Source organism: Ostrinia furnacalis, unplaced genomic scaffold (assembly GCF_004193835.3).
Source record: "Ostrinia furnacalis isolate ACB-3 unplaced genomic scaffold, ASM419383v2 OfSCF4102, whole genome shotgun sequence".
NCBI lineage: Eukaryota > Metazoa > Arthropoda > Insecta > Lepidoptera > Crambidae > Ostrinia > Ostrinia furnacalis.
This window is the reverse complement of record NW_021134341.1, coordinates 543,458-569,026: the sequence shown is the minus strand read 5'-3', so window position 1 is coordinate 569,026 and position 25,569 is coordinate 543,458. Positions and strand designations below refer to the sequence as shown.

The following is a 25,569-nucleotide window of genomic DNA, read 5'->3' as shown; positions in this document are numbered from 1 at the left end:
ATTTGTTGCCAGCGACGCAAAGGGGTGAATCTCATTTTACGAAATTATACACGAAAGCAAAAAACGACAATAGTGCTTGAAGAATGGAGCATTTCTTTATACTTAACTAAATTTTTGATAGTTTGTATGATGTTCGCCCCTTTGCGGCGTTGGCTACATATTTTGCTACAAAAAAGTATATTCCGATCGACTGTACAAGACTTTGGAAACAACCAAAAAGCCAAATTCGATTTTGTTTGTTGAAAGCGTCCTAATGACATCAATGATGATGCCAACTTCGTTTTCGGAAGCTTCGAGAGCTTCTGTAAGCTTCGAAGAGGTTCCGATTGACTAATAAGGCTAATTATATTGTTTGGAGGATCTATTATTTACTTGGACCAAATATAGTACCGCAGAATTGTAGCAGGTTTGGTTAATTGAGGGTTCAATTAAGATGGCCCAAAATACTTACCTGCGAAAAAATCGATTGTGAAAAGTTAAAAAGTGCGATTCAGTGAGCAAGTATAAAACATGGTCCTACTGTGTATGGAACAATCGTTTTAAGTTACATGTGTATTATGTACTTTTTTGAATTAATAATGTTTTGGACTAAATATCATTACAATGTTTTATACACTCTTTTTTTTATTGAGTAATAAAATATGTGAGCGCAATAGGTCCTAAAAGTATGCCTCCTATTCACATTATTAAGTTTTAAACAATTTTTCCGTTTTTTTCTTACATTTTCCGAGTCACCCAGGTAAATTAATCTTTCTTTGGTGACGTCATTGTACGACACATGACTTTTCTAAAACCTTTAACTCTAAAAGTTCAACCTACGGAGTGTACAGATTTTGAAAAGGGTATTAACGTGTAAAAAATCACCTGTCGACTCTGGACTAAGTGACAATCCGTAAAGTTCTGGGAAAAGCTGGGTTCAGACTGTAAGGCGATTATCACACTGCGCCGCGCTCCGCCGCGGTACGCGGGACGACAGATTTAATCATTGTATGCAAGTACCTCAGTTTGTATAGAAAACATGCGCGGTACAACACACTGACAACGCGTATGCGCGCGGGATTTTTTATATGAAATCACGCGGACCGCGGCGGACCGCGGCGCAGTGGGGTAATCGCCTAATGTAACCAGAACTCTACGTGTGGGAGGCTCTCGCGCTGCTCTACATATATTCGATAGATAGATAAGTAATAAGATAAGAGTCAATTTTAGTGAAAACGATAGGAGCAATGTAAAGTAATATGTACATTGTATAGTTACTAATATGTAAATACATTTTTAGTTATTGCCAAACTGCTTTCACGTTTGTACTGTCGACAGCCTTTTGTTGAAATATAGCGCATTACAACAACATAAGATGCTACAGTGTTAATATTGATGTGCTATCACATGTCTTATGAGTGTGCCTGACTTAAAACAACTTAATTCAGATATTGCATGATAGCTGAAATTTTTGTACTAAATCTGCAGTTACAAAACCACCCACGACTATAGTATATTGTTTTGTAAACTGAAACAATGAACTCAATATCCTTTGGAATATTAAGCTCTGCATCGATAGTTGAAGACAAAGCTTTGTACCGTTTCCGTATTTAATATTAACCTGGGATAGAGTGGCTGACGTATAAATACCTTACTTTAGTTATTAGCATGATTTCCTCGAACGGGTTCATATCAGTAGTTATATGTTTTTAATGATAATGGGGCCAAGCTTTTGATCTGCATTTCAACTCTAATGGAATGTGTGAGGTTATGCCTAAGGTTCCAAATGGGTGTCACTGACACCTCAACCACAATATTATAAAATAAACAGAACAAAATATGGCAAAAGACATAAAATAGTGATATCTAGTCAGGCAGGCATAGAACAACCCTATATGATAGTGATTTTTCGTCTGACTTCACCTCTTTTCAGGTTACTTATTTGAATTATTTGCAAGAATAATTCAAATAAGTAACCTGAAATTATTATCGTGAGACACAATGTATTTGGCAGCGCAGGACCGTGCATTGTGGAAAACCTTGGAGGAGGCCTTTGTCCAGCAGTGGACGTCATTTGGCTGAAACGAACGAACGAACGAACGAACAATGTATTTACTTGTAATTCATTTCTTTAACGATCACACTAATTTTACCTACCTAGTCCCATAATAGCTTAAAAACCTACAACTGGAGTTTTAATCGGGTAGGCGAACCACTTTCAGGAGGCTATGCATTTTTAATTAACATTATTTAAGTTGTAAGTATATGAACTGCCTTTAAAATGATCTTGTAGTTAAGTCAGTACATTTAATTAAGCTTTTGATTTTATAGGTAAATGCATATCGCATACTCTTCCTATGCTTATCTCCTGCGACTTCGTTCCTCTTTACATTTGATAGAGGCAACGAATACCTGTGTTTTATTACAACGATACACAAATCGTTGGACGAAGAACTTCAACAACAAAAACCAATAAATACTGGTTATTTTTATGTGTATTTGGATCGCTATAATAAGAGCTTATTATTTTTGCTATAATTTTAGACTACGATTTCAAACAAAGACTATAATTATTGTCACAATTTCGTTTTATTTTCATGTCAGAGCTCTTATTATATTGGTCTAGTTAGATTTATCGATGTCTTCAAAAACCTCTATATTCAACTTAATGAGGCATTTTTTCATGAACTGACTCTTAAATAAGGCGTTATGGAAAGAAACTTTACAATACTTATTGTAACTAAATCAAACTTGCTTACTATTCCAGCCCTTGTCTATGGGTTAATTTTAATTCACCATGACGACTGTTTCTTTTTTCAGTTTGGACTCTTTTAATGTGGTATATCTCTTAACCCCTAATTTATACAAATCAAACAGATTGATTTAAAATACTGTTTTGTCTCTTTCAACCACAGAACATCAACATTAAAGAAATGGACAAAACACTCAACTTCTAAAACTGTTCTTCATCTCACTTTTTACTTGTTTAAGAACAACAAACAAACTATAATGGAAACAGTCGTCAGTGAATGCTACAAACGTGATTCATTAAGTGCGTTAAAACAATTTGTTTTGTATCTAGTGTACGGGCTGGACAACTTCTGGGAAATGCTCGAAGCGTCGCCCGAGAGGGAGGGTCAAGATGGCAACGACGAGAAGGCGCTGGAAAGGTATTTTTTTGCTTTTTTCTTAGCTCACGAACACTTTTAAGTACAAAGTAAGACGATTATTTAATTATGATACTTATCACATAACGATAAATTCAAACGAGGAAATATTTAAAACTGTGAAATAAAATTAAAAGTCTGGATATCGAAATTAACCAAACCGACTTCTAAAATTAACTTAATAAATAAAACAGATCATAATCTGTATGAATTAAGTTACCAGAGCTTTAAATACTCGTAGGTATACCTACATACATAACATGGAAAGCATTGGGGGAGGCCTATGTTCAGCAGTGGACGTCCTATGGCTGAGATGATGATGATGATGATACCTACATAAGTAGGTAGGTCAATAAATTAACGTTAAAAGAACAAGATAAAAAAACAAATGACTGTAATGCAAAATTCCTCAGAAGTTCTGGGTTAGTTTTAATTAAACGCACTTTTTTCGAATTGTATTGTAAATGCCTTATCTTGTACCTATTGTAACACGAGATTAAAATAAATAATAACCCTTAAAGGTTGCTCAAGCATCTACTAACTACAAAACATGATATTCGACCCAGAAAAATAGAATATTGCGAGTTATTGATATAGGATGAAAAGGACTAGTGAGCAATTTCGAAGATTAAATTGTCAGTCAAGTGTAAACCTGTGCTTATGCGTGTCCTCAGAAATCTTTAGAGCCTTATTATTACAAAAAGTTAACACACGTACACTTTTTTAAAGTGGCATTTATCCCAACTAATATTATAAATGCGAAAGTAACTCTGTCTGTCTGTCTGTCTGTCTGTCTGTCTGTTACGCTTTCCCGCTTAAACCTCGCAACCGATTTTGATGAAATTTGGCATAGAGATAGTTTGAGTCCCGGGAAAGAACATAGGATAGTTTTTATCCCGGTTTTTGAAACAGGGACGCGCGCGATAAAGTTTTTCTGTGACAGACAAAATTCCACGCGGGCGAAGCCGCGGGCGGAAAGCTAGTATGAAATATTTTCACTTTTTGGTGGTTGAGGTTGAGGTCATTTGTCTTTAAAATTGACATTACCCAACTATTTACTACTTTTTATTCCACTAAATTTATTGCACTAAAGGCAAACTTAATGCCGTTGAAATTCTCTTCCAGTAAAACTTTGGGTCAAACTGAAAAAAGAGAACTATTCTTATTTCGCTTACAGGATTTTGGAAAAGAAAGCGTAAACTTAGATGGTATTCAAATACTGAATCAACTTAAATTACTAGTAACATTTCAATTCAAGTTCTTACCTAGAAAACCATGTAAAATACGAACTTGAAGAACTAGTAAAAAAATCGATACAGTTTATAGGTTTACACCTGAAAAATATTGCAAACATCCTGTATTTTCAGAAAATATTATAGGCGACGTTCTCGATCCACGATGCATAGTGTGGGTGGGTGTAGGTATGTAAAATCATTGTTTTCTTTCATTTGGCTATTCAGGTGTGTTAGTTACAGATTCTGATCTATGTTTCTGTTACCTATGGTTACTGCCCATTGCAAATGTATCTATCTACAAGTCAAATGGTAGCATCTGTAACATGTTTGACATAGAGCGGTAGATTTAGGACTCAATACTCAATTTTATGGAATTTTTTTGATTAAATAAAACAAAATGGTATAAATATAAAAAAGTTTCAAAGGAGACTCTTTGTTGTACCTAGTAATGAGTATGCTTGTTCCTTTGTAAAGGGACTAAGAGTCTTTATAATTATTATTGAACATTTCTGTGGCTTCTAGCTCTAGATTATAGGCATGAAATAATAATTATTGTTATAAGTAACTAAGGTATTCACTTCCAAGCGCTCGGAGTTCTGTAAAAAGGTATTTAAAAATGTTTCCATTATTCTATTGGCATAAAGAACAACTCCGCTCAAAATGAATTTTATGAGTGTTTTCTGTATCCTACACTAGAACAACGTGAGTGAGTGTTTTCTGTAACAGGTATATTCAGCTAAATTCAAACACCTTTCGTGATTTGTCTATTTGTGTCAATTGACAACCGCCACAACAGTTCGAAGTCCCATCGATGCACTAATGACGCTTCATATCTGGCACAAAGTAAAAAAAACAGTCCCCACACAATACACAGACAAAATAACCACTCGTTCGTGCCACGTAGATAGCGATCAAATTCGTGATTGATTACCCTCGACTTTTGAAGCGACTTGCAACGAAAACAAAGCTTGCAAGCTTGCAAGTCGAAGCTCAAAGCTGTGTGGCTTCCGTGAAAGTTCAATTTTGTTTGGGAAGCGCCGAAGCTTCTATTATTGCAGCCAACAATAATGCTTGTTCATGAATATCATGATGCATCTCATGTCTAGATAAAAAACTCTGGGCTTTGTAGCTTGCATCGACAAATATTTTGTTTTATCTAGGCTAGATGCAAAGTAATACAAACAATGTAGATTAAAAGTAAAACCGACCTTTTTAAGTTACATCCATTTCGTAATTATTCATTGACAATCAACTTTTAATTGCCTTAATTTTCCATAAGATGTGTGCATACACAACGTAGTTTTCTGCCTAAATGTCATATCTTAGGATTTTTAATCTAAGGATCCAATTTCAAGCCATGGCATGTAATTTAATTTACATTTGTGTCCCGCCTGCACTTCCTTTGATGGAAAATCGAATATTTTGTTTCTTTCCATTTTTTGCTTTGATTAAATTCGTCCGGGTTTTCAGCGATTTCATATCTATTTTGGGAATAAGTTTAAGTCCCAAAATATTATTCTAGAACTCTTATAGAATACAACGCAGATAGGTTATTTGGCAGATTCAAATTGAAAAGAGTTTGCGCCCATCCTTTCGTTATGTGCCATGAATATTAAAATATGTTTTCCATATCTATCGGAAAAAGCCTTTCAAAATACCTAATTCCAATTCAGGTTCACCTCAAAACCGCTGAAGTAAAATGCGTGATAATGGTATTGATGAGAAAACTTGTTTATTGAAGTTCTGAATGAGAAGTGAGATATCTTACCAGAAAATTGGTGACAAATTGAAGTTAAATATTCATGACGGTACATTTACTATTTATTCAGCAAGCCCACTTCGATTCCCGGCTGGACAGAAATTGAAATGATGATATTTTAATTTCTGTGACGGGTCTGGGTATAACTATGTATAATAGTCCCTGGGTCTGCGGGTGTCTATAGGCGACGGTAATCACTTACCATCAGGTGATCCGTCTGCTCGTTTGCCTCCTGTCACATAAAAAAAAGTATGTATTTAAAAAAAAGTATATAAGTAGTATAACCCATAACACGTGCATTAACTTGCTTCCTTTGGGGCTAGCTGGCGCTGTGTGAAATTGTTCAAAGATTTATTTATTTATTCATATAAGAATAAGAATAAGAAAAACTTTATTTGACACAAAAAGAAAAAAAAAACCATATCATTTTGGTTCACACAGACTTCTTTCTGAAATAATGTAAATTAAGAAAATATATCCTGAAATAATGTCCTATAGACATTATTTGATTGGCTACTATAACTGGCATTAATACCATGATTTAATTATTTATGTTACCAGAAAAATTGCTTCTATTTAGTACTTATAGTAATTATCACACCTGGTTATGTATCGGAGTTTAGTAGACTTCATAACTCCAAAATTATCGGTGAACCAACAAATTTTTAATTGATTCTGGTATTTTAAGTACCAATTAAAACTTATCATCGCCTTCAATCGAGTGACTCTTCTGTTTGCCGCTCTATTACAAACTTTGGCATAGAAAGCGAGTCATTGTCTTTAGTTATTGAAACTCCACGTAATAACTAAACTTTAATGTGAAAGGATTCCTTGCAAATAATAACATTTCTGCGTTTGTGGACTATTAATAAGCCTTCGTTGGCATTTCTGCGACATCCAGAGTTATGTGGGTTGCAAAAAGTCACTTCTCGTAATTTATTTAGGTAGGTTTATTTAATTTACGAATGTCAATGTAAGTTATAGCTTTTCTATCAGCGATTTTACCAGTTTATATTTTTTATATTGAAAAAGAACTATCTGTACATTTGAAAAAATGGATAGGTTTTCTCATCTCAATATAATACTAAACTAAGTAAGCACTTTTTATTGTAAAGTAATAAACAGGTAAACTTACCTTAAAGGGTAAATAATTATGTGTTGTCTAAATTATTAATTCATTGTTTTTGATTACAATACCTATAACGTAGGTAGGACTTATTATTTTTAGTGTAAAAATGTCTCACCGTTTTATTGAGGAATCAATTTTGTACACACGATTGTGACTTTTCTTTTAATATCCCGAGCCGACCGTGTTGAATGGGACAAATAAAGGATTTGAGGCTTACTTCGAAACCTCGGCAAACAGATCAGCTGATTTTTTATATTTGTCTGTGTAGGCTTCAGCATGCTCACCACGTGTGAAATAACGTTTTACTTCAATTATATTTTGTAACAGAAATTGGTAAAAAATATTAATAACTGCTGCCCGGACAGACTTTGTTCAGTCAAAAATGTCAAGCAGTTCGTATGGGAAAAGAAGTTTTTTTACTATTTTTCACGCCCTTTTTATTATTATTTTCTCCTTAAAAACCTTCCGTGAGTCCTAAGGAACAAATGAAACAAAAAAATTGCCGAATTGGTCCAGGCGTGCTCGAGTTTTGCGCTTAGCAAAATTCATAGACAGTATTTCAGAGTAAGCAATCTGTAGGTGTATTTTAAATTTACACCTTTGATTGGTCTAAAGATTTAATTAATCAGTTTGAACTTATGTATGTATAACTTTACTTGTACTATTATTTATTCTGTGCTTTAAGTTTGAATATAGTTTTGAGTCATGTTCCGTAACACGGGCGTGAGTCTTACCTACTAAAGTTTGTTGCCTAAAACTTACTTTAGTTGTAACTAATCGAAAACTAATATCTGGAATATAGTCTCAAGAAAGAGGTAATAAGTTTAGAACAGTGGTGGAGTTGGGAAAGTCTAAATATCTAAAGTATAAATATAAAGTCTAAATACTAGCTTTCCGCCCGCGGCTTCGCCCCCGTGGAATTTTGTGTCACAGAAAAACTTTATCGCGCGCGTCCCTGTTTCAAAAACCGGGATAAAAACTATCCTATGTCCTTTTCAGGGACTCAAACTATATCTATGCCAAATTTCATCAAAATCGGTTTAGTGGTTTAGGCGTGAAAGCGAGACAGACAGAGTTACTTTCGCATTTATAATATATATTAGTATAGAAGTATAGATTCTAATGTGTAATGCAATATTTTAAAAAGAAGTAATTCTTTCACTAATGTTTCTATTGAAAGATCGTTTTATACAATGTGTTTCTTTTTGAACTTTTAATACTTTATCCGCGTATTCTTAGTTAGATTTCATAGACAAAAAATAATACAAAGAGGAGTCACACTAGGTCACACATCTGAATGGGAGCTTTTTGAAATTATTTTTTATATATTTTAGGAGCATAATGGTTCTTTATCATTTTAAGTTGTCCACATACACAAAAGTGAGCTTTTTTTCAAAATTCAACAAAGAATACGTGGGTAAAGTATCAGAAGTTCAAATAGAAATACTCTGTAAATAAGATACAAATTCGTCATCACGCCTCCTCCATGCGCAGGAAGGAATAGAGAAAAGTAGTAGATAAGATAATAGAATATTACATATTATAGGCCTACCTAATATACTGCTAGAGGACGGTAGATCTATTCTCATAAATAAAACACTGGATACTTATATTTTGTGACTTAACTTTCACATTACTTATATTGCCTCATTTTTTAATACAATTTATCACTTAGCACAAAAGCGCGGGAAGTCTTCCACGCACGTACCTCCAATGACGTTTCTAGTGTGACATTGACATTACGTCAATGTAACTATGACAGCTATAACGATACCGTTATTTTAACGTTTTTTACACAATGAGGGCTATCGTTTTTATACTTAAAAGTTGGCACCCCTGGCGATTGACAGGACCTTACTCTATAGTGGCGCCATCTTGATGAGTGCAAATGCGATAGTCCTCCTACCACTTTAGCGCTCACAAGTTGGCGCCACTGTCTTCGCTACTAGCAAGTGACAGGACCTTACTCTACAGTGGCGCTAACAGGTGAGCGCTAAAACGATAGCCCTCATTAACAATACATGTTTGTCCCCAGTATCCCCTTGGATTGGTTCGTGAATGAGATGCTGAATAACCCCGACTTCACGAGGTCCGTCGTACGCAAGTTCGTTGACCTCAATCAGGTAATACAGGAATAATTGCTTTAAAACTTTAACCTTTCAGATACGCGAATCGAGACAGATAGATTATGTTATACGACCGCTTGGGGATTGGTGGGTTAAAAGAGGGCGCTCACCTATGAAATGATGAGAAGTAAACCTAACTTTAACCGTGACTATACCGATAACCGGTATATTTTGTAGAGTTTTACAGATTTTTGACGTGTGTTAAAGTCGAAGTAAGGTGATGTAACTCAGCCTAAGTAGGTATACCTAAAATTTTTATTTTGCTGTGTTCAAGAAATTTCTCTAAATGCTAAAATATCTTTATAGTCAGCGTACAAAAAATACTTAGGTACATAATTTTTTCCAATAAAGTAGTACCTATGTTATTTAAAACATATTCTGGAATTTGCGACACTGTTTTTTTTACTAATGCAATTCAGCTGCATGTTTGCAAAATTGCCAGTTTCTATCAGAGCAGACTTTTATAAAAAGTTTTTGTTGTCTTTCTACATACAAACCCTAGAATACAGAATATCTTATTTGTTAATCGAAATCACTACGATCTTTTCTTGTTACCGATTTCTCGATTTACGTTTAAACATATTTAATGGAAGCCCGTCCACTTGGTAACTACATACAGCTTCTGAGCTTCTCAATCCTTAGAAGGGGGTATCGGTTACCGCACCGTACTTAAGATACCGGAGTAAAGCCATCGGTTGCTTGGCGATGGGTTAAGAGAAACTGACGATCAAATACTACAGATGTAAGTAAATTCTATGGAAAATCATTGAAATTTCACTTATTTGAAATTGGTTATAATTTATTTAAAATCTTTCGTGAACCCGTCAAACCCCAATCGGTCGCATTACAACCGCATAACAATTGATTTTTATTATGTTTCGATTCGCGGAGCTTGAAGAGTGGTGAAAAATTAGAAAAATGTAAAGCTTTCTATTCAATTTCAAATGGCTTGCTGAACTCAACTAAATGTATGAAAACCACGAATTCGTGACCGTAACATCGTCTCACAGGCCACCTACCCCTAAATGTATATTACCAAATTCACTTTATAAAATCATATTATACGGGACGCCACCCACATACATACGTATATTGGCTATTTATTTTTTCTTCAAAATCGTATTCGCTTCACTACGTCTCTATGTTGCAAAACAATTGATTGAATCCACACTAATGTGTCCATGCTTTGGTGAATTATACAGGGTGTAACAGGGGTTTTTTTTTTCAAACCTTCAAGTTGAAAATTTTAGAATGTTCCGCTAAAAGCATATTTTTTATGTTTCTAGCAAAAATTTTGTATCTTGCATCAAAGATAGGAAGTTGATTATTTTTTTCAAAAATCTGCAATTAATAGGGAATCTGTCAAAAAAAAAGAAATCTGAGAAAAGTCGACCCAAAAAAAAGATAAAAAAATTTAAAGCCTACTGGGTCATACAATTTGAAAAAATCACAAAATTAACGATAACTTCTAAACTATGAAAAATCGTAGAACATACATGGGGGTGAAATCGATAGGTCTAGTCCTCACCTATCACCTGCCTTCGGCTTGACACCTTACAAGAAACACCCTGTATAAATACATTTTTAGTTATTGCCAAACTGCTTACGTGTCGACAGCCTATTGTTGAAATATAGCGCATTACAACAACATAAGATGCTACAGTGTTAATATTGATGTGCTAGCATATGTCTTATGAGTGTGCCTGACTTAAAACAACTTAATTCAGATAATGCACGATAGCTGAAATTTTCGTACGAAATCATCTGCAGTTACAAAAGCACCCACGACTATAGTATAATGTTTTGTAAACTGAAACAATGAACTCAATATCCTTTGGAATATTAAGCTCTGCATCGATAGTTGAAGACAAAGCTTTGTACCGTTTCCGTATTTAATATTAACCTGGGATAGAGTGGCTGACGTATAAATACCTTACTTTAGTTATTAGCATGATTTCCTCGAACGGGTTCATATCAGTAGTTATATGTTTTTAATGATAATGGGGCCAAGCTTTTGATCTGCATTTCAACTCTAATGGAATGTGTGAGGTTATGCCTAAGGTTCCAAATGGGTGTCACTGACACCTCAACCACAATATTATAAAATAAACAGAACAAAATATGGCAAAAGACATAAAATAGTGATATCTAGTCAGGCAGGCATAGAACAACCCTATATGATAGTGATTTTTCGTCTGACTTCACCTCTTTTCAGGTTACTTATTTGAAATTATTTGCAAGAATAATTCAAATAAGTAACCTGAAATTATTATCGTGAGACACAATGTATTTGGCAGCGCAGGACCGTGCATTGTGGAAAACCTTGGAGGAGGCCTTTGTCCAGCAGTGGACGTCATTTGGCTGAAACGAACGAACGAACGAACGAACAATGTATTTACTTGTAATTCATTTCTTTAACGATCACACTAATTTTACCTACCTAGTCCCATAATAGCTTAAAAACCTACAACTGGAGTTTTAATCGGGTAGGCGAACCACTTTCAGGAGGCTATGCATTTTTAATTAACATTATTTAAGTTGTAAGTATATGAACTGCCTTTAAAATGATCTTGTAGTTAAGTCAGTACAATAATTTAAGCTTTTTATTTATAGGTAAATGCATATTGCATACTCTTCCTATGCTTATCTTCTGCGACTTCGTTCCTCTTTACATTTGATAGAGGCAACGAATACCTGTGTTTTATTACAACGATACACAAATCGTTGGACGAAGAACTTCAACAACAAAAACCAATAAATACTGGGTATTTTTATGTGTATTTGGATCGCTATAATAAGAGCTTATTATTTTTGCTATAATTTTAGACTACGATTTCAAACAAAGACTATAATTATTGTCACAATTTCGTTTTATTTTCACTGTGATATGTCAGAGCTCTTATTATATTGGTCTAGTTAGATTTATCGATGTCTTCAAAAACCTCTATATTCAACTTATTGAGGCATTTTTTCATGAATTGACTCTTAAACAAGGTGCTATAGAAATAAACTTTACAATACTTATTGTAACTAAATCAAACTTGCTTACTTACTATTCCAGCACCTTGTCTATGGGTTAATTTTAATTCACCATGACGACTGTTTCTTTTTACAGTTTGGAATCTTTTAATGCGGTATGTCTCTTAGCCCCAAATTTATACAAATCAAACAGATTGATTTAAAATACTGTTTTGGCTCTTTTAACTACAGAACATTAACATGAAAGAAAGGGACAAAACACTCAACTTCTAAAACTGTTCTCTAACACCTCATTTATTACTTTTTTAATGAGCAACAAACTAACTTTAATAGAAACAGTCGTCAGTGAATGCTGCAAATGTGATTAATTAAGTGCGTTAAAACAATTTGTTTTGTATCTAGTGTACGGGCTGGACAACTTCTGGGAAATGCTCGAAGCGTCGCCGGAGAGGGAGGGTCAAGATGGCAACGACGAGAAGGCGCTGGAAAGGTATTTTTTTGCTTTTTTCTTAGCTCACGAACACTTTTAGCACGGCTTTTAGTTACTAAAGTAAGACGATTATTTAATTATGACACACGAGGAAATATTTAAAACTGTGAAATAAAATTAAAATTCCTTCCAACATTAAATTAATAAATAAAACAGGTCATATAATCTGTATGAATTAAGTTACCAGAGCTTTAAACACTCGTAGGTATACCTACATACATAACATGGAAAGCATTGGGGGAGGCCTATGTTCAGCAGTGGACGTCCTATGGCTGAGATGATGATGATGATGATGATGATACCTACGAGCAGCCTTTAAGGGTTATTATTTATTTTAATCTCGTGTTACAATAGGTAAAAGATAAGGCATTTACAATACAATTCGAAAAAAGTGCGTTTAATTAAAACTAACCTAGAACTTCTGAGGAATTTTGCATTACAGTCATTTGTTTTTATCTTGTTCTTTTAACGTTAATTTAGTGACCTACCTACTTATGTAGGTGCTCAAGCATCTACTAACTACAGAAACATGATATTCGACCCAGAAAAATAGAATATTGCGAGTTATTGATATAGGATGAAAAGGACTAGTGAGCAATTTCGAAGATTAAATTGTCAGTCAAGTGTAAACCTGTGCTTATGCGTGTCCTCAGAAATCTTTAGAGCCATATTATTACAAAAAGTTAAACACATGTACACTTTTTTAAAGTGGCATTTAGTATGAAATGTTTTCACTTTTTGGTGGTTGAGGTTGAGGTCATTTGTCTTTAAAATTGACATTACCTAACTATTTGCTACTTTTTATTCCACTACATTTATTGCACTAAAGGCGAACTTAATGCCGTTGGCATTCTCTTTCAGTAAACCTTTGGTTCAAACTGAAAAAAGAGAACAATTCTTATTCAACTTAAATCATAAATAGCTAGTAACATTTCAATTCAAGTTCTTGTCTAGAAAACCATTAAAATACCTACTTGAAGAAAAATATTTCACCATCCTGTATTTTCAGAAAATATTATCAATGGGGACATACACCATTCCACGATGCATAGTGTGTGGGTGTATGTGAAACAGCACCCCACTGTTTTCTTTCATTTGACTATTCAGTTGTATTAGTTACAGATTCTGATCTATGTTTCTGTTACCTATGGTTACCTACTGCCCATTGCAAATATAGGTAGAGTATATCTACAAGTCAAATGGTACAACTGTAACATTTTTGATACTCGCAAGGGACATAAATCGGTAGGTATAGCACTCAAGATTTAATTTATAAAAATATAAAAACTCGGAAAAAAAATTCAAAGGAGACTCTTTGTTGTACTATTAGTAATGAGTATGCTTGTTCCTTTGTAAAAAGACTGAGAGTCTTTATAATTATTATTGAACATTTCTGTGGCTTCTAGCTTTTGAGTAATGACTTGAAATAATAATTATTGTTATAAATATAATTAGGGCCTTTGCTTCCAGGTGCTCGTAGTTCTTGAAAAAGGTCTTTAATAATACGCTTCCATTATTCTAGTGGCTTAAAGAACAACTCCGCTCAAAATGAATTTTATGAGTGTTGTCTGTATCCTAGACTAGAATAACAGGTACTATCGGGGACTCGAACGCCTTGACACCTTAAGGGCCTAAATTGTTTGCACACACACGCTCGATTAAACTCCGCCCCCGTTCATTCATGTTTCGGGTCTAAGCAGCGTCGGCACATCACTGTAGATGTTTGCCCTAGCAAACCAAGCTCTATGTAAAGCATTTAGGATTGAGTATTGCTTATTACCCGCATCCGTAGCGCTCGTTTGGCAACGTCGCATTTTAGTCAATTTGAAACTACAAAATATTATATGAGGCTTCGTGTAAAATTTGAACTAGCGATTGCCCGCTCGGGTCACAAAATTGCTATCGCACATTCCGAGGTAACTATGCAATTTCCCGAGAAAAAAGTAGCCCTTTCTACAATTATTGTTGATATTATGAGTGTAAATCTCATGATATTAGTTTAGCTAGTTAGGGTGAGAAATACAAAATCATACAGTTACTTAAGAATTTTACTTATTTAATAGGTATTTAATTTATTCGGAACTTATAATTTAAAACAATATGTTATTGAATTAATTGATAAAGAGTTAAGGAATATTTGTGGCTTAAAAACAATTATTGTAAGATCTGGCTAAAACTTTCTTAAATCCTTGAATGTAAATAAAAACTTATAATAGGTTTCTATTTATTTTTAATGCATATTTTGTTTTCCGTTTTAAAGAAACACTTATCTACGTTATTAAAATTTAATATCAATATTGCACTAGGTAGCAATGATCCAGGTAATTGGTTATCGTAAATATTATAATATTAAGTTAGTTTTATTTCAAATTCAATTTTTTATTGCACATTAAGTGTCTTTACACAAGGTCTTAAATCAATAACAATTAAACTTCAAACTAAATAATACTTAAACAGTTAACAATGTATAGATAAGTTTGTAAGTAAATATAAGAATTATTTTGAGAGGCATGGTTCAGTAATCGAGCGGAGGTCAATAAAAAGGCAATCAAACAGTCCAATTACTAGCACGGGTCAACACAAATCAATCGGTTATTGATCACGAAACTTCACAAAAAAACAAAGGAGAGAATATGTCAACAGATCGCCAAAGCAAAAAGCATACAGACCTCGTATAAAAACACACTATAAAAAAAAATACATATCTATTTGTTTGTAACCAAATTCTATTATTAAAATTCTAAGGCTGAGTTGCACCATCTTACTTTAACTTTAACAAACGTCAAAATTCTGTCAAACTCCATACAAAAAGCACCGGTTACCGTTATAGCTACGGTCAAAGTTAGGTGGTGCAACTCAGCCTAAAACTAAGAAACATTGAAGAAAAAGAAACATTTCGTTTTAAACCCTGACCGTATGACAATAAAGTGCACAATGGTATTTCGTATTGCAACCTAAGCCCTGATTGTCTCTTATTGGTCGTAGTAAAAATATAGTAAAATGCGTAACCAATTAGAGACGGGGTGAGCACGTGACCGGAGCGATGCGCTTACGCTAAAATTTCTACAAAGTGGTCAGGCGGAAGAGTCCCCGATAGTACATTCAGCTAAATTCAAACACCTTTCGTGATTTGTCTATTTGTGTCAATTGACAACCGCCACAACAGTTCGAAGTCCCCTCGATGCACTAATGACGCTTCATATCTGGCACAAAGTAAAAAAAACAGTCACCACACAATACAGACAAAATAACCACTCGTTCGTGCCACATTGTAGATAGCGATCAAATTCGTGATTGATTACCCTCGACTTTTGAATCGACTTGCAACGAAAACAAAGCTTGCAAGCTTGCAAGTCGAAGCTCAAAGCTGTGTGGCTTCCGTGAAAGTTCAATTTTGTTTGGGAAGCGCCGAAGCTTCTATTATTGCAGCCAACAATAATGCTTGTTCATGAATATCATGATGCATCTCATGTTAAGTAAAAAACTCTGGGCGTCTTAGTTTGCATCGACAAACATTTTGTTTTATCTAGACTAGATGCAAAGTAAAACAAACAATGTAGATTAAAAGTAAAACCGACTTTTTTAAGTTACATCCATTTCGTAATTATTCATTTACAATCAACTTTTAATTGCCTTAATTTTCCATAAGCTGACGAGTTAATAAGGCTATGACCATAAGATAGGGCAAGAAACATTGAACCATTGTGCAATTTCACATAAAATTAAAATCCCCTTTACAAGAAGGGACAGACGTGTGCTTACACATCATAGTTTTCTGCCTAAATGTCATATCTTAGGATTTTTAATCTACGGATCCAATTCCAAGCCATGGCATGTAATTCAATGAGGGTTTTCGCGTATGAAAAATCCACTAGATGGCAAGACGTAGATATGAGGTCTAACTGCTACGTGATTGGTGAATTTTGACATATCTGTCAATGTCATGTCAAAAATAACCAATCATGCAGCATTTAGACTTTACATCTACGTATTGCCATCTAGCAGATTTTTCATTCGCGAAAACCCTCATTTACATTATTTTGTGTCCGGCTTGCACTTCCTTTGATGGGAAATCGAATATTTTGTTTCTTTCCATTTTTTACTTTGATTAATTTCGTCTGGGTTTTCAGCGATTTAATATCTATTTGGGAATAAGTTTAAGTCCCAAAATATTATTCTAGAACTCTTATAGAATACAACGCAGATAGGTTATTTGGCAGATTCAAATTGAAAAGAGTTTGCGCCCATCCTTTCGTTATGTGCCATGAATATTAAAATATGTTTTCCATATCTATCGGGAAAGGTCTTTCAAAATACCTAATTCCAATTCAGGTTCACCTCAAAACCACTGAAGCAAATTTCGTGATAATGGTATTGATGAGAAAACTTGTTTATTGAAGTTCTGAATGAGAAGTGAGATATCTTACCAGGAAATTGGTGACAAATTGAAGTTAAATATTCATGGCTGTACATTTACTTTTTAGTCAGCAAGCCCACTTCATTTCATTTTGGTTTTTATTGAAATTACTACACACTTCTTTCTGAAACAATGTAAATTAGGAAAATTTGCTACCATAAGTGAGATTAATACCGTGACTTAATTATTTATGTTACCATAAAAATAGCTTCTATTTAGTACTTATAGTAATTATCACACCTGTAGGCCTAAGATGCGCGCCGTGATAACTTTTATCGACGTCAAAATGTAAAAAATCGATAAAATGGCGTGATAACCGCTTATCGCAGTGCGCATCTTAGGCCTACTGGTTATGTATCGGAGTTTAGTAGACTTCATAACACCAAAATTATCGGTGAACCAACAGATTTTTAATTGATTCTGTCATTTTAAGTACCAATTAAAACTTATCATCGCCTTCAATAGAGTGACTCTTCTGTTTGCCGCTCTATTGCAAACTTTGGCATAGAAAGCGAGTCATTGTCTTTAGTTATTGAAACTCCACGTAATAACTAAACTTTAATGTGAAAGGATTCCTTGCAAATAATAACATTTCTGCGTTTGTGGACTATTAATAAGCCTTCGTTGGCATTTCTGCGACATCCAGAGTTATGTGGGTTGCAAAAATGTCACTTCTCGTAACTTATTTAGGTAGGTTTATTTAATTCACGAATGTCAATGTAAGTTATAGCTTTTCTATCAGCGATTTTACCAGTTTATATTTTTTATATCGAAAAAGAACTATCTGTACATTTGAAAAAATGGATAGGTTTTCTCATCATCATCATCATCATCTCATCTCATCTAAGTAAGCACTTTTTATTGTAAAGTAATAAACAGGTAAACTCACCTTAAAGGGTAAATAATTATGTGTTGACTAAATTATTAATTCATTGTTTTTGATTACAATACCTATAACGTAGGTAGGACTTATTATTTTTAGTGTAAAAATGTCTCACCGTTTTATTGAAGAATCAATTTTGTACACACGATTGTGACTTTTCTTTTAATATCCCGAGCCGACCGTGTTGAATGGGACAAATAAAGGATTTGAGGCTTACTTCGAAACCTCGGCAAACAGATCAGCTGATTTGTTATATTTGTCTGTGTAGGTTTCAGCATGCTCACCACGTGTGAAATAATGATTTATTTAGATTTCATAACAGAAATTGGTAAACATCTATACAGGGTGTTAGGTAAATGGGTATATGAGCCGACACTAGCCCATGTTAACATAATATATGCATATAAATGGTATGGTGAAGTCAGAAATTTGATATCATCATTTTAATTTTTTAAATGTTCATACAAAATAAAATTTATAATATCAGATTTGTATGAAAATTAAAATAATTAAAATGATGATATCAATTTTCTGACTTCACCAGATCGTCCTATCGTGAGCAAATACGCGCGCGATATTGTTTTTCTGTGACAGACAAAATTCCACGCGGGCGAAGCCGCGGGCGGAAAGCTAGTTATTAATAAATAAAAAAATGCCAACTGTTTTGAATAGGAAAAGAAAGGTTTTGTTTTTATTATTTTTCACGCCCTTTTTATTTTTTTCTCTTCACAAAAACCTCCTGTAAGTGTTATGAAACACATGAAAAAAATAGCCGCATTGGTCCAGTCGTGCTCGGGTTTTGCGCTTAGCAAAATTCATTTAGGCTGGGTTCACCATCATACTTTAACTTTGACGAACGTCAAAAATCTGTCAAACTCCAAACAAAAAAAGCGGTTATCGTTATAAGCGTAACTTAGTTAGATGGTGCAACTCAGCCTTACACAGTAAATTATAGAGTAAGCAATCTGTAGGTAGTTGTATTTTAAATTGACACCTTTGATTGATCTAAAGCCTTAATTGATCAGTTTGAACCTATGTATAACTTTACTTGTACTATTATTTATTCTGTGCTTTAAGTTTGAATTTAGTTTTGAGTCTTGTTCCGTAACACGGGCGTGAGTTTAATACCTACTAAAGTTTATTACCTAAAACTTACTTTAGTTGTAACTAATCGAAAACTAATATCTGGAATATAGTATCAAGAAAGAGGTAATAAGTATAAAACAGTGGTGGAATTGGGAAAATCTAAATATTGAATATTGTAATGCGAAATGCAATATTTTAAAAAGAAGTAATTCTTTCACTAATGTTTCTATTGAAAGATCGTTTTGTACAATGTGTTTCTTTTTGAACTTTTAATACTTTATCCTCGTATTCTTAGTTAAATTTCATAGACAAAAAAGAATACAAAAAGGAGTCACATTACTCACCCCTCTGAATGGGAGCTTTTTGAAATTATTTTTTTTATATTTTCGGAGCATAATGGTTCTTTATTTTTTTAAGTTGTCCACATACACAAAAGTGAGCTTTTGTCAAAATTCAACAAATTAAACAATTATACAAATTCGTCATAGCGCCTCCTCCATGCGCAAGAAGGAAAGAGGAAAAGTAGTAGATAAGATATTATGTTTACATAATTATTATAAGCCTACCTTATATACTGCTAGAAGACGATAGATAGATCTATTCGCATAAATAAAACACTGGATACTTATATTTTGTGACTTAACTTTCACATTACCCATATTGCCTCATTTTTTAATACAATTTATCACTTAGCACAAAAGCGCGGAGAGTCTTCCACACGCTTCCCTCTAATGACGTTTCTAGTGTGACATTGACATTACGTCAATGTTACTATGACAGCTATAACGATACCGTTATTTTAACGTTTTTTACACAATGAGGGCTATCGTTTTTATACTTAACAGTTGGCACCCCTGGCGATTGACAGGACCTTACTCTACAGTGGCGCCATCTTGATGAGTGCAAATGCGATAGTCCTCCTACCACTTTAGCGCTCACAAGTTGGCGCCACTGTCTTCGCTACTAGCAAGTGACAGGACCTTACTCTACGGTGGCGCTAACTGGTAAGCGCTCATTAACAATACATGTTTGTCCCCAGTATCCCCTTGGATTGGTTCGTGAATGAGATGCTGAACAACCCCGACTTCACGAGGTCCGTCGTACGCAAGTTCGTTGACCTCAATCAGGTAATACAGGAATAATTGCTTTAAAACTTTAACCCTTCAGATACGCGAATCGAGACAGATAGATTAAGTTAATACGGCCGCTTGGGGATTGGTGGGTTAAAAGAGGGCGCTCACCTATGAAATAATGAGAAGTAAACCTAACTTTAACCGTGACTATAACGATAACCGGTGTATTTTGTATGGAGTTTTACAGATTTTTGACGTTTGTTAAAGTCGAAGTAAGGTGGTGCAACTCAGCCTAATGCGCGTTTTCACCATCAATCCCTAATTTTTAAGTGGCCCCTATGAAAACAAAATTCCTATTAATTGTTACCATAGTGGTCACTTAAAAATTAGGGATTGATGGTGAAAACGGGCATACGTATACCTAAAATTGTTATTTTGCTGGGTTCAAGAAATTTTTCTAAATGCTTAAATATCTTTATAGTCAGCGTACAAAAAATACTTAGGCACGTAAATTTTCCAATAAAGTAGTTGGTAGGTACCTATGTTATTAACATATTCTGGAATCATTTGCGACACAGTTTTTTTTATTAATGCAATTCAGCTGCATGTTTGCAAAATTGCCAGTTTCTATCAGAGCAGACTTTTATAAAAAGTTTTTGTTGTCTGTTTGTATAATCAACTGTAATTTCTACACACAAACCCTAGAACACAGAATATCTTATTTGTTACTACGATCTTTCATTATTACCGATTTCTCAATTTACGTTTACCAAACATATTTAATGGAAGCCCGTCCACTTGGTAACTACATACAGCTTCTGAGCTTCTCAATCCTTAGAAGGGGGTATCGGTTACCGCACCGTACTTAAGATACTGGAGTAAAGTCATCGGTTGCTTGTCGATGGGTTAAGAGAAACGATGTAAGTGAATTCTATAGAAAACCATTGAAAATTCACTTATTTGACATTAAAATTTTATTTAATATCTTTCGTTAACCCGTCAAACCCCAAGCGGTCGCATAAAACCGCATAACAATTGATTTTTATTATGTTTCGATTCGCGGAGCTCGAATTGCTAATATTGGACTCGCACTATTTGTGTCGTCAAGGTGTCAAGTAGAGTAAAAATAATAATTATGGTGAAAATTAGAAAAAAATTAAGCTTTCTACTCAATTTGAAATGGCTCGCTGAACTGTCCTAATGTAGGTATATTACGAAATTCACTTTATAAAATAACATTATACGGCACGCCGCCCACATAAATTATTATATTGGCCTAAATATGTCTATAGATATTAATAAGTTAGGTATAAATTTGTTTTCAAAATCGTATTCGCTACACTGCGTCTCTATGTTGCAAAACAATTTATTGAATCCACACTAATGTGTCCATGTTTTGGTGACTTATCGAAACGATGTTATAGTACCTACCTGAAACATATTACACAAGAAAGGATAAGGTACCAATTTCAATGTATCAGTCTTCTAAATATAGAACAATTTGTCCACAATGTACCGTTAAAATCACTTACCAGTCTGTAACTTAATAAGCAGCCACATAGAGCTTTCCTTTGATGCAAATTGCATAGAGAACAAATTATGACTGCCTTTGACCTTTGGCAGATGGGAACCATAGACGAAACACAATATGTATTGTAAGTTTAAAGAGAACTTTGTGTTTATGAGTGTTTAAATAGTGGTATTTAGGAAAGATATTGAAATATTATAAATACCCATTGACAAGAAGAGACATAGCGGAACAGAAATATTTTTATGACGTTTCATCTTTTAGTTTCAAAATTATTTGGGATTGTAGAGACCGACAATTACTAATCTTATTTCAGCTCTGAAAACGAAATCATGTTTTCAACTGAAAAGTAACATATTTATTTGCTTTGAAAAATGAGCCAATAAGATTCCCAATGCTATGTATTTTTAACTAAAATTGCAATCGTTGCACAGCTAGGCAGCTCTTCGAAAAAAAGTTAGGGTAAACTACAAATAATTTGTTTTCAGCAAGATCGTATCGAATTAAGAAAGTTGTTTTACATTGCGATGGATTAACAATGACTGAATGAATTGCATTACCGGACTAGGATTAAAAGGGGTTTGTGCTAATCCACTTACCTTACCTTAAGCGCTCCTGCACACGACGCCGCCGCCGCGCCGCCCCCGCGCCTTTGCACTGTTTATGCGCGCCGCGTGAAGCCCGCTGCCGCGCCGCCGCCGGCGAAATTATGCTTTGACGGCGCGGTGGCGGCGCGGCGGCGAGCTTTACTCGGCGCGTATGAACAGTGTAGGGGCGCGGTGGCGGCGCGGTGGCGGCGTCCGTGTGCAGGAGCACTTNGGCTGCTTATTAAGTTACAGACTGGTAAGTGATTTTAACGGTACATTGTGGACATTAGAAGACTGTAATGCATTGAAATTGGTACATAGTTTTCATGTGTAATATGTTTCAGGTAGGTACTATTATACAGGGTGTAACAGGGGGGGTTAATCATCGTAAGTCAAACGATGGGAGACTTCAATACCTATCGATATAACCCCCATGCATGTTCCGCGATTTTCAATGGTTCCAAAGTTATTGAGATTTTTGTGAAATTTAAGTTAAATGCCGGAATTTAGTATAAAAGTCTTCACTGTAGCTTAACTGCTGGACCTGCTTGCATGATTTTTTTTCTAGAAGTAGTTCAATAGTGGGTCTTAATAGTTGAAAGTTCTAGTACTAGTTCAATAGTGGCTTTTTACTTAAATTTCACAAAAATCTCAATAACTTTGGAACCATTGAAAATCGCGGAACATGCATGGGGGTTATATCGATAGGTATTGAAGTCTCCCATCGTTTGACTTACGATGATTAACCCCCCCTGTTACACCCTGTATAATAGTACCTACCTGAAACATATTACACATGAAAACTATGTACCAATTTCAATGCATTACAGTCTTCTAATGTCCACAATGTACCGTTAAAATCACTTACCAGTCTGTAACTTAATAAGCAGCCACATAGAGCTTTCCTTTGATGCAAATTGCAAGAACAAATTATGACTGCCTTTGACCTTTGGCAGATGGGAACCATAGACGAAATACTATTATTGTAAGTCTAAAGAGAATTTTGTGTTAATGAAGTACCTAGTATTATTTATAGTGGTATTTATCAAAGATATAAAAAATATAAATACCCATTGACAAGAAGAGACATAGCGGAACAGAAATATTTTTATGACGTTTCATCTTTAAGTTTCAAAATTATTTGGGATTGTAGAGACCGACAATTACTAATCTTATTTCAGCTCCGAAAACGAAATCATGTTTTTAACTGAAAAGTAACACATTTATTTTCAAAAAATAACACGAGCTAACAAGATTCCTAATTCCTATTTTTAACTAAAATTGCAATTGTTGCACAGCTCGTAAAAGAAACTAAGTTAGGGTAAACTACAAATTTGAAGTTGTTTTTAGCAAGATCGTATCGAATTAAGAAAGTTGTTTTACATTGCGATGGATTAACAATGACCAATTGCATTACCGGACTAGAATTAAAAGGGGTTCGTGCTAATCCACTTACCTTACCTTAAGCGCTCCTGCACACGACGCCGCCGCCGCGCCGCCGCCGCGCCCCCCCCGCGCCTTTGCACTGTTTATACGCGCCGCGTGCAACCCGCTGCCGCGCCGCCGCCGGCGAAATTATGCTTTGACGGCGCGGTGGCGGCGCGGCGGCGGCGCGGCGGCGGCGCGGCGGCGGCGCGGCATCGTGTGCAGGAGCGCTGACCTTATCTTACCTTACCTTTGTTTCCAGGACGGCCAGCTGACATCGGACGAGTTACTCAGAAACGTGGTCTAGGCTATCACCGTTGTTTTTCTCAGCCATTATTTTGTACGCATAATTTAATGTAAGATATACGTTTACCTATTTATAAGTTACATTATCTTTGGAATTATGGTACTGTGATATGAAATAACACGGAAAAAGATCGTTTGGAAAATATAAAAAAAATGTTTATACGATTAGTTAATTCATTTATTCTCAATTGTTAAACGATAAATGTTGTAAATAATTTTATTTACACGATGATGGCAGATTCAATTTGTCCACAATACTCTTTCTATTTCTTAGACTTAATTCTATAATGTCCTTCAGAACTAGATCCATTACATGAGTGAAGATTGAAAATCTGGATATTGTAAGAGATACAAGACTAAAAATGTATTTTAAATGTTAGTCATCATCTTGATGAATTTTGGCATTGTCCTTCCATTCAATAGAAAAAAAACTGTTTAAGAAACTTCTTTAATACTATTGTTAAATAAAATTAAAGTCAATTCAGAATTAGGCATTGAACAAGGAAATTGTATTCAAACTTAAGTTTTACGAACACAACCTAATTTTACTTCAAAGCACGAGTGCAATGTTTCGTAGATTTTATCGTTTGACCAGTTTGACGTACAACACTGATGTTGAGAAATGACTGTTATTTTTGAAAAAGGAATGCAATCGTTTCGATGTTATCTATTTTTAAAATCGCATTTACACATCCCTACTAATGCCTATGTTTTATCTATGCCATTATGTTAGTAAAAGTTTATTTGAAAAAGACAGAGTACGAGTAGGTAGCCTATTTTGTTTTTATTTTATTGGACATTGCACTTTCGATTCAATTGGATATTTTTAAGAATTTCAACTAAAAGGGGAAAGGCATTACTTATTTAAAAATGTTCTATAAATCTATATAGTTCTTATTATAAATAGGCTGGTGTATTGTAATGACGTCAATTTGAAAAATTATTAGCTGTCCTGTAATTCGCTCTACATACATACATGTAATATTGTGTAAAATAAAGTTTTAGATTGTATGGTAAAGTAAATTGAATGTTTGGATACCCAACAGTTAGTTTGTTGTTTACTGTCGAAGTTATGAAATAAAAATATATCGGGTATCTATTTTGTGTTATTATTTCACCCTAATAGGAATACCCCCACTCCTCCCGTGGATAAGGGAAAAATATCCGTAAAGGCCTCCTACTCTTTTGACTAGTGAGGGATGTAGGCCAAATGCTTTATTTGCCTCTGAATCTCTGATAAATATTAGAGATCCTGAAATCTGGAATAACAAGTAAACTTAAATATAATTACTCGTATAACAAGAGTCTAGAACATTGGTTCCCAAAGAGGGGGGCGCGCTCCCCAGGGGAGGCGCAAAGACCTTTAAAGGGGGACGCGGGCCATCTGTGTACTTTACCTA

At 34.6% G+C, this 25,569-nt stretch overlaps 1 protein-coding gene across 1 annotated transcript in view; it reads left to right on the top strand.

Annotated features, from left to right (window-relative positions):
- LOC114358708 (allatotropins) overlaps positions 1-24,563 on the top strand; it is a 77,722-nt gene extending 53,159 nt beyond the window's left edge. The window contains exons 5-7 of the mRNA XM_028312742.1: positions 12,777-12,864; positions 20,290-20,377; positions 24,126-24,563. Of these exons, the coding sequence (XP_028168543.1) occupies positions 12,777-12,864; positions 20,290-20,377; positions 24,126-24,170 (221 nt within the window). The 3' untranslated portion in view covers positions 24,171-24,563. The remainder of the gene's footprint in view (positions 1-12,776; positions 12,865-20,289; positions 20,378-24,125) is intronic.
- Positions 24,564-25,569: the final 1,006 nt, after the last annotated feature.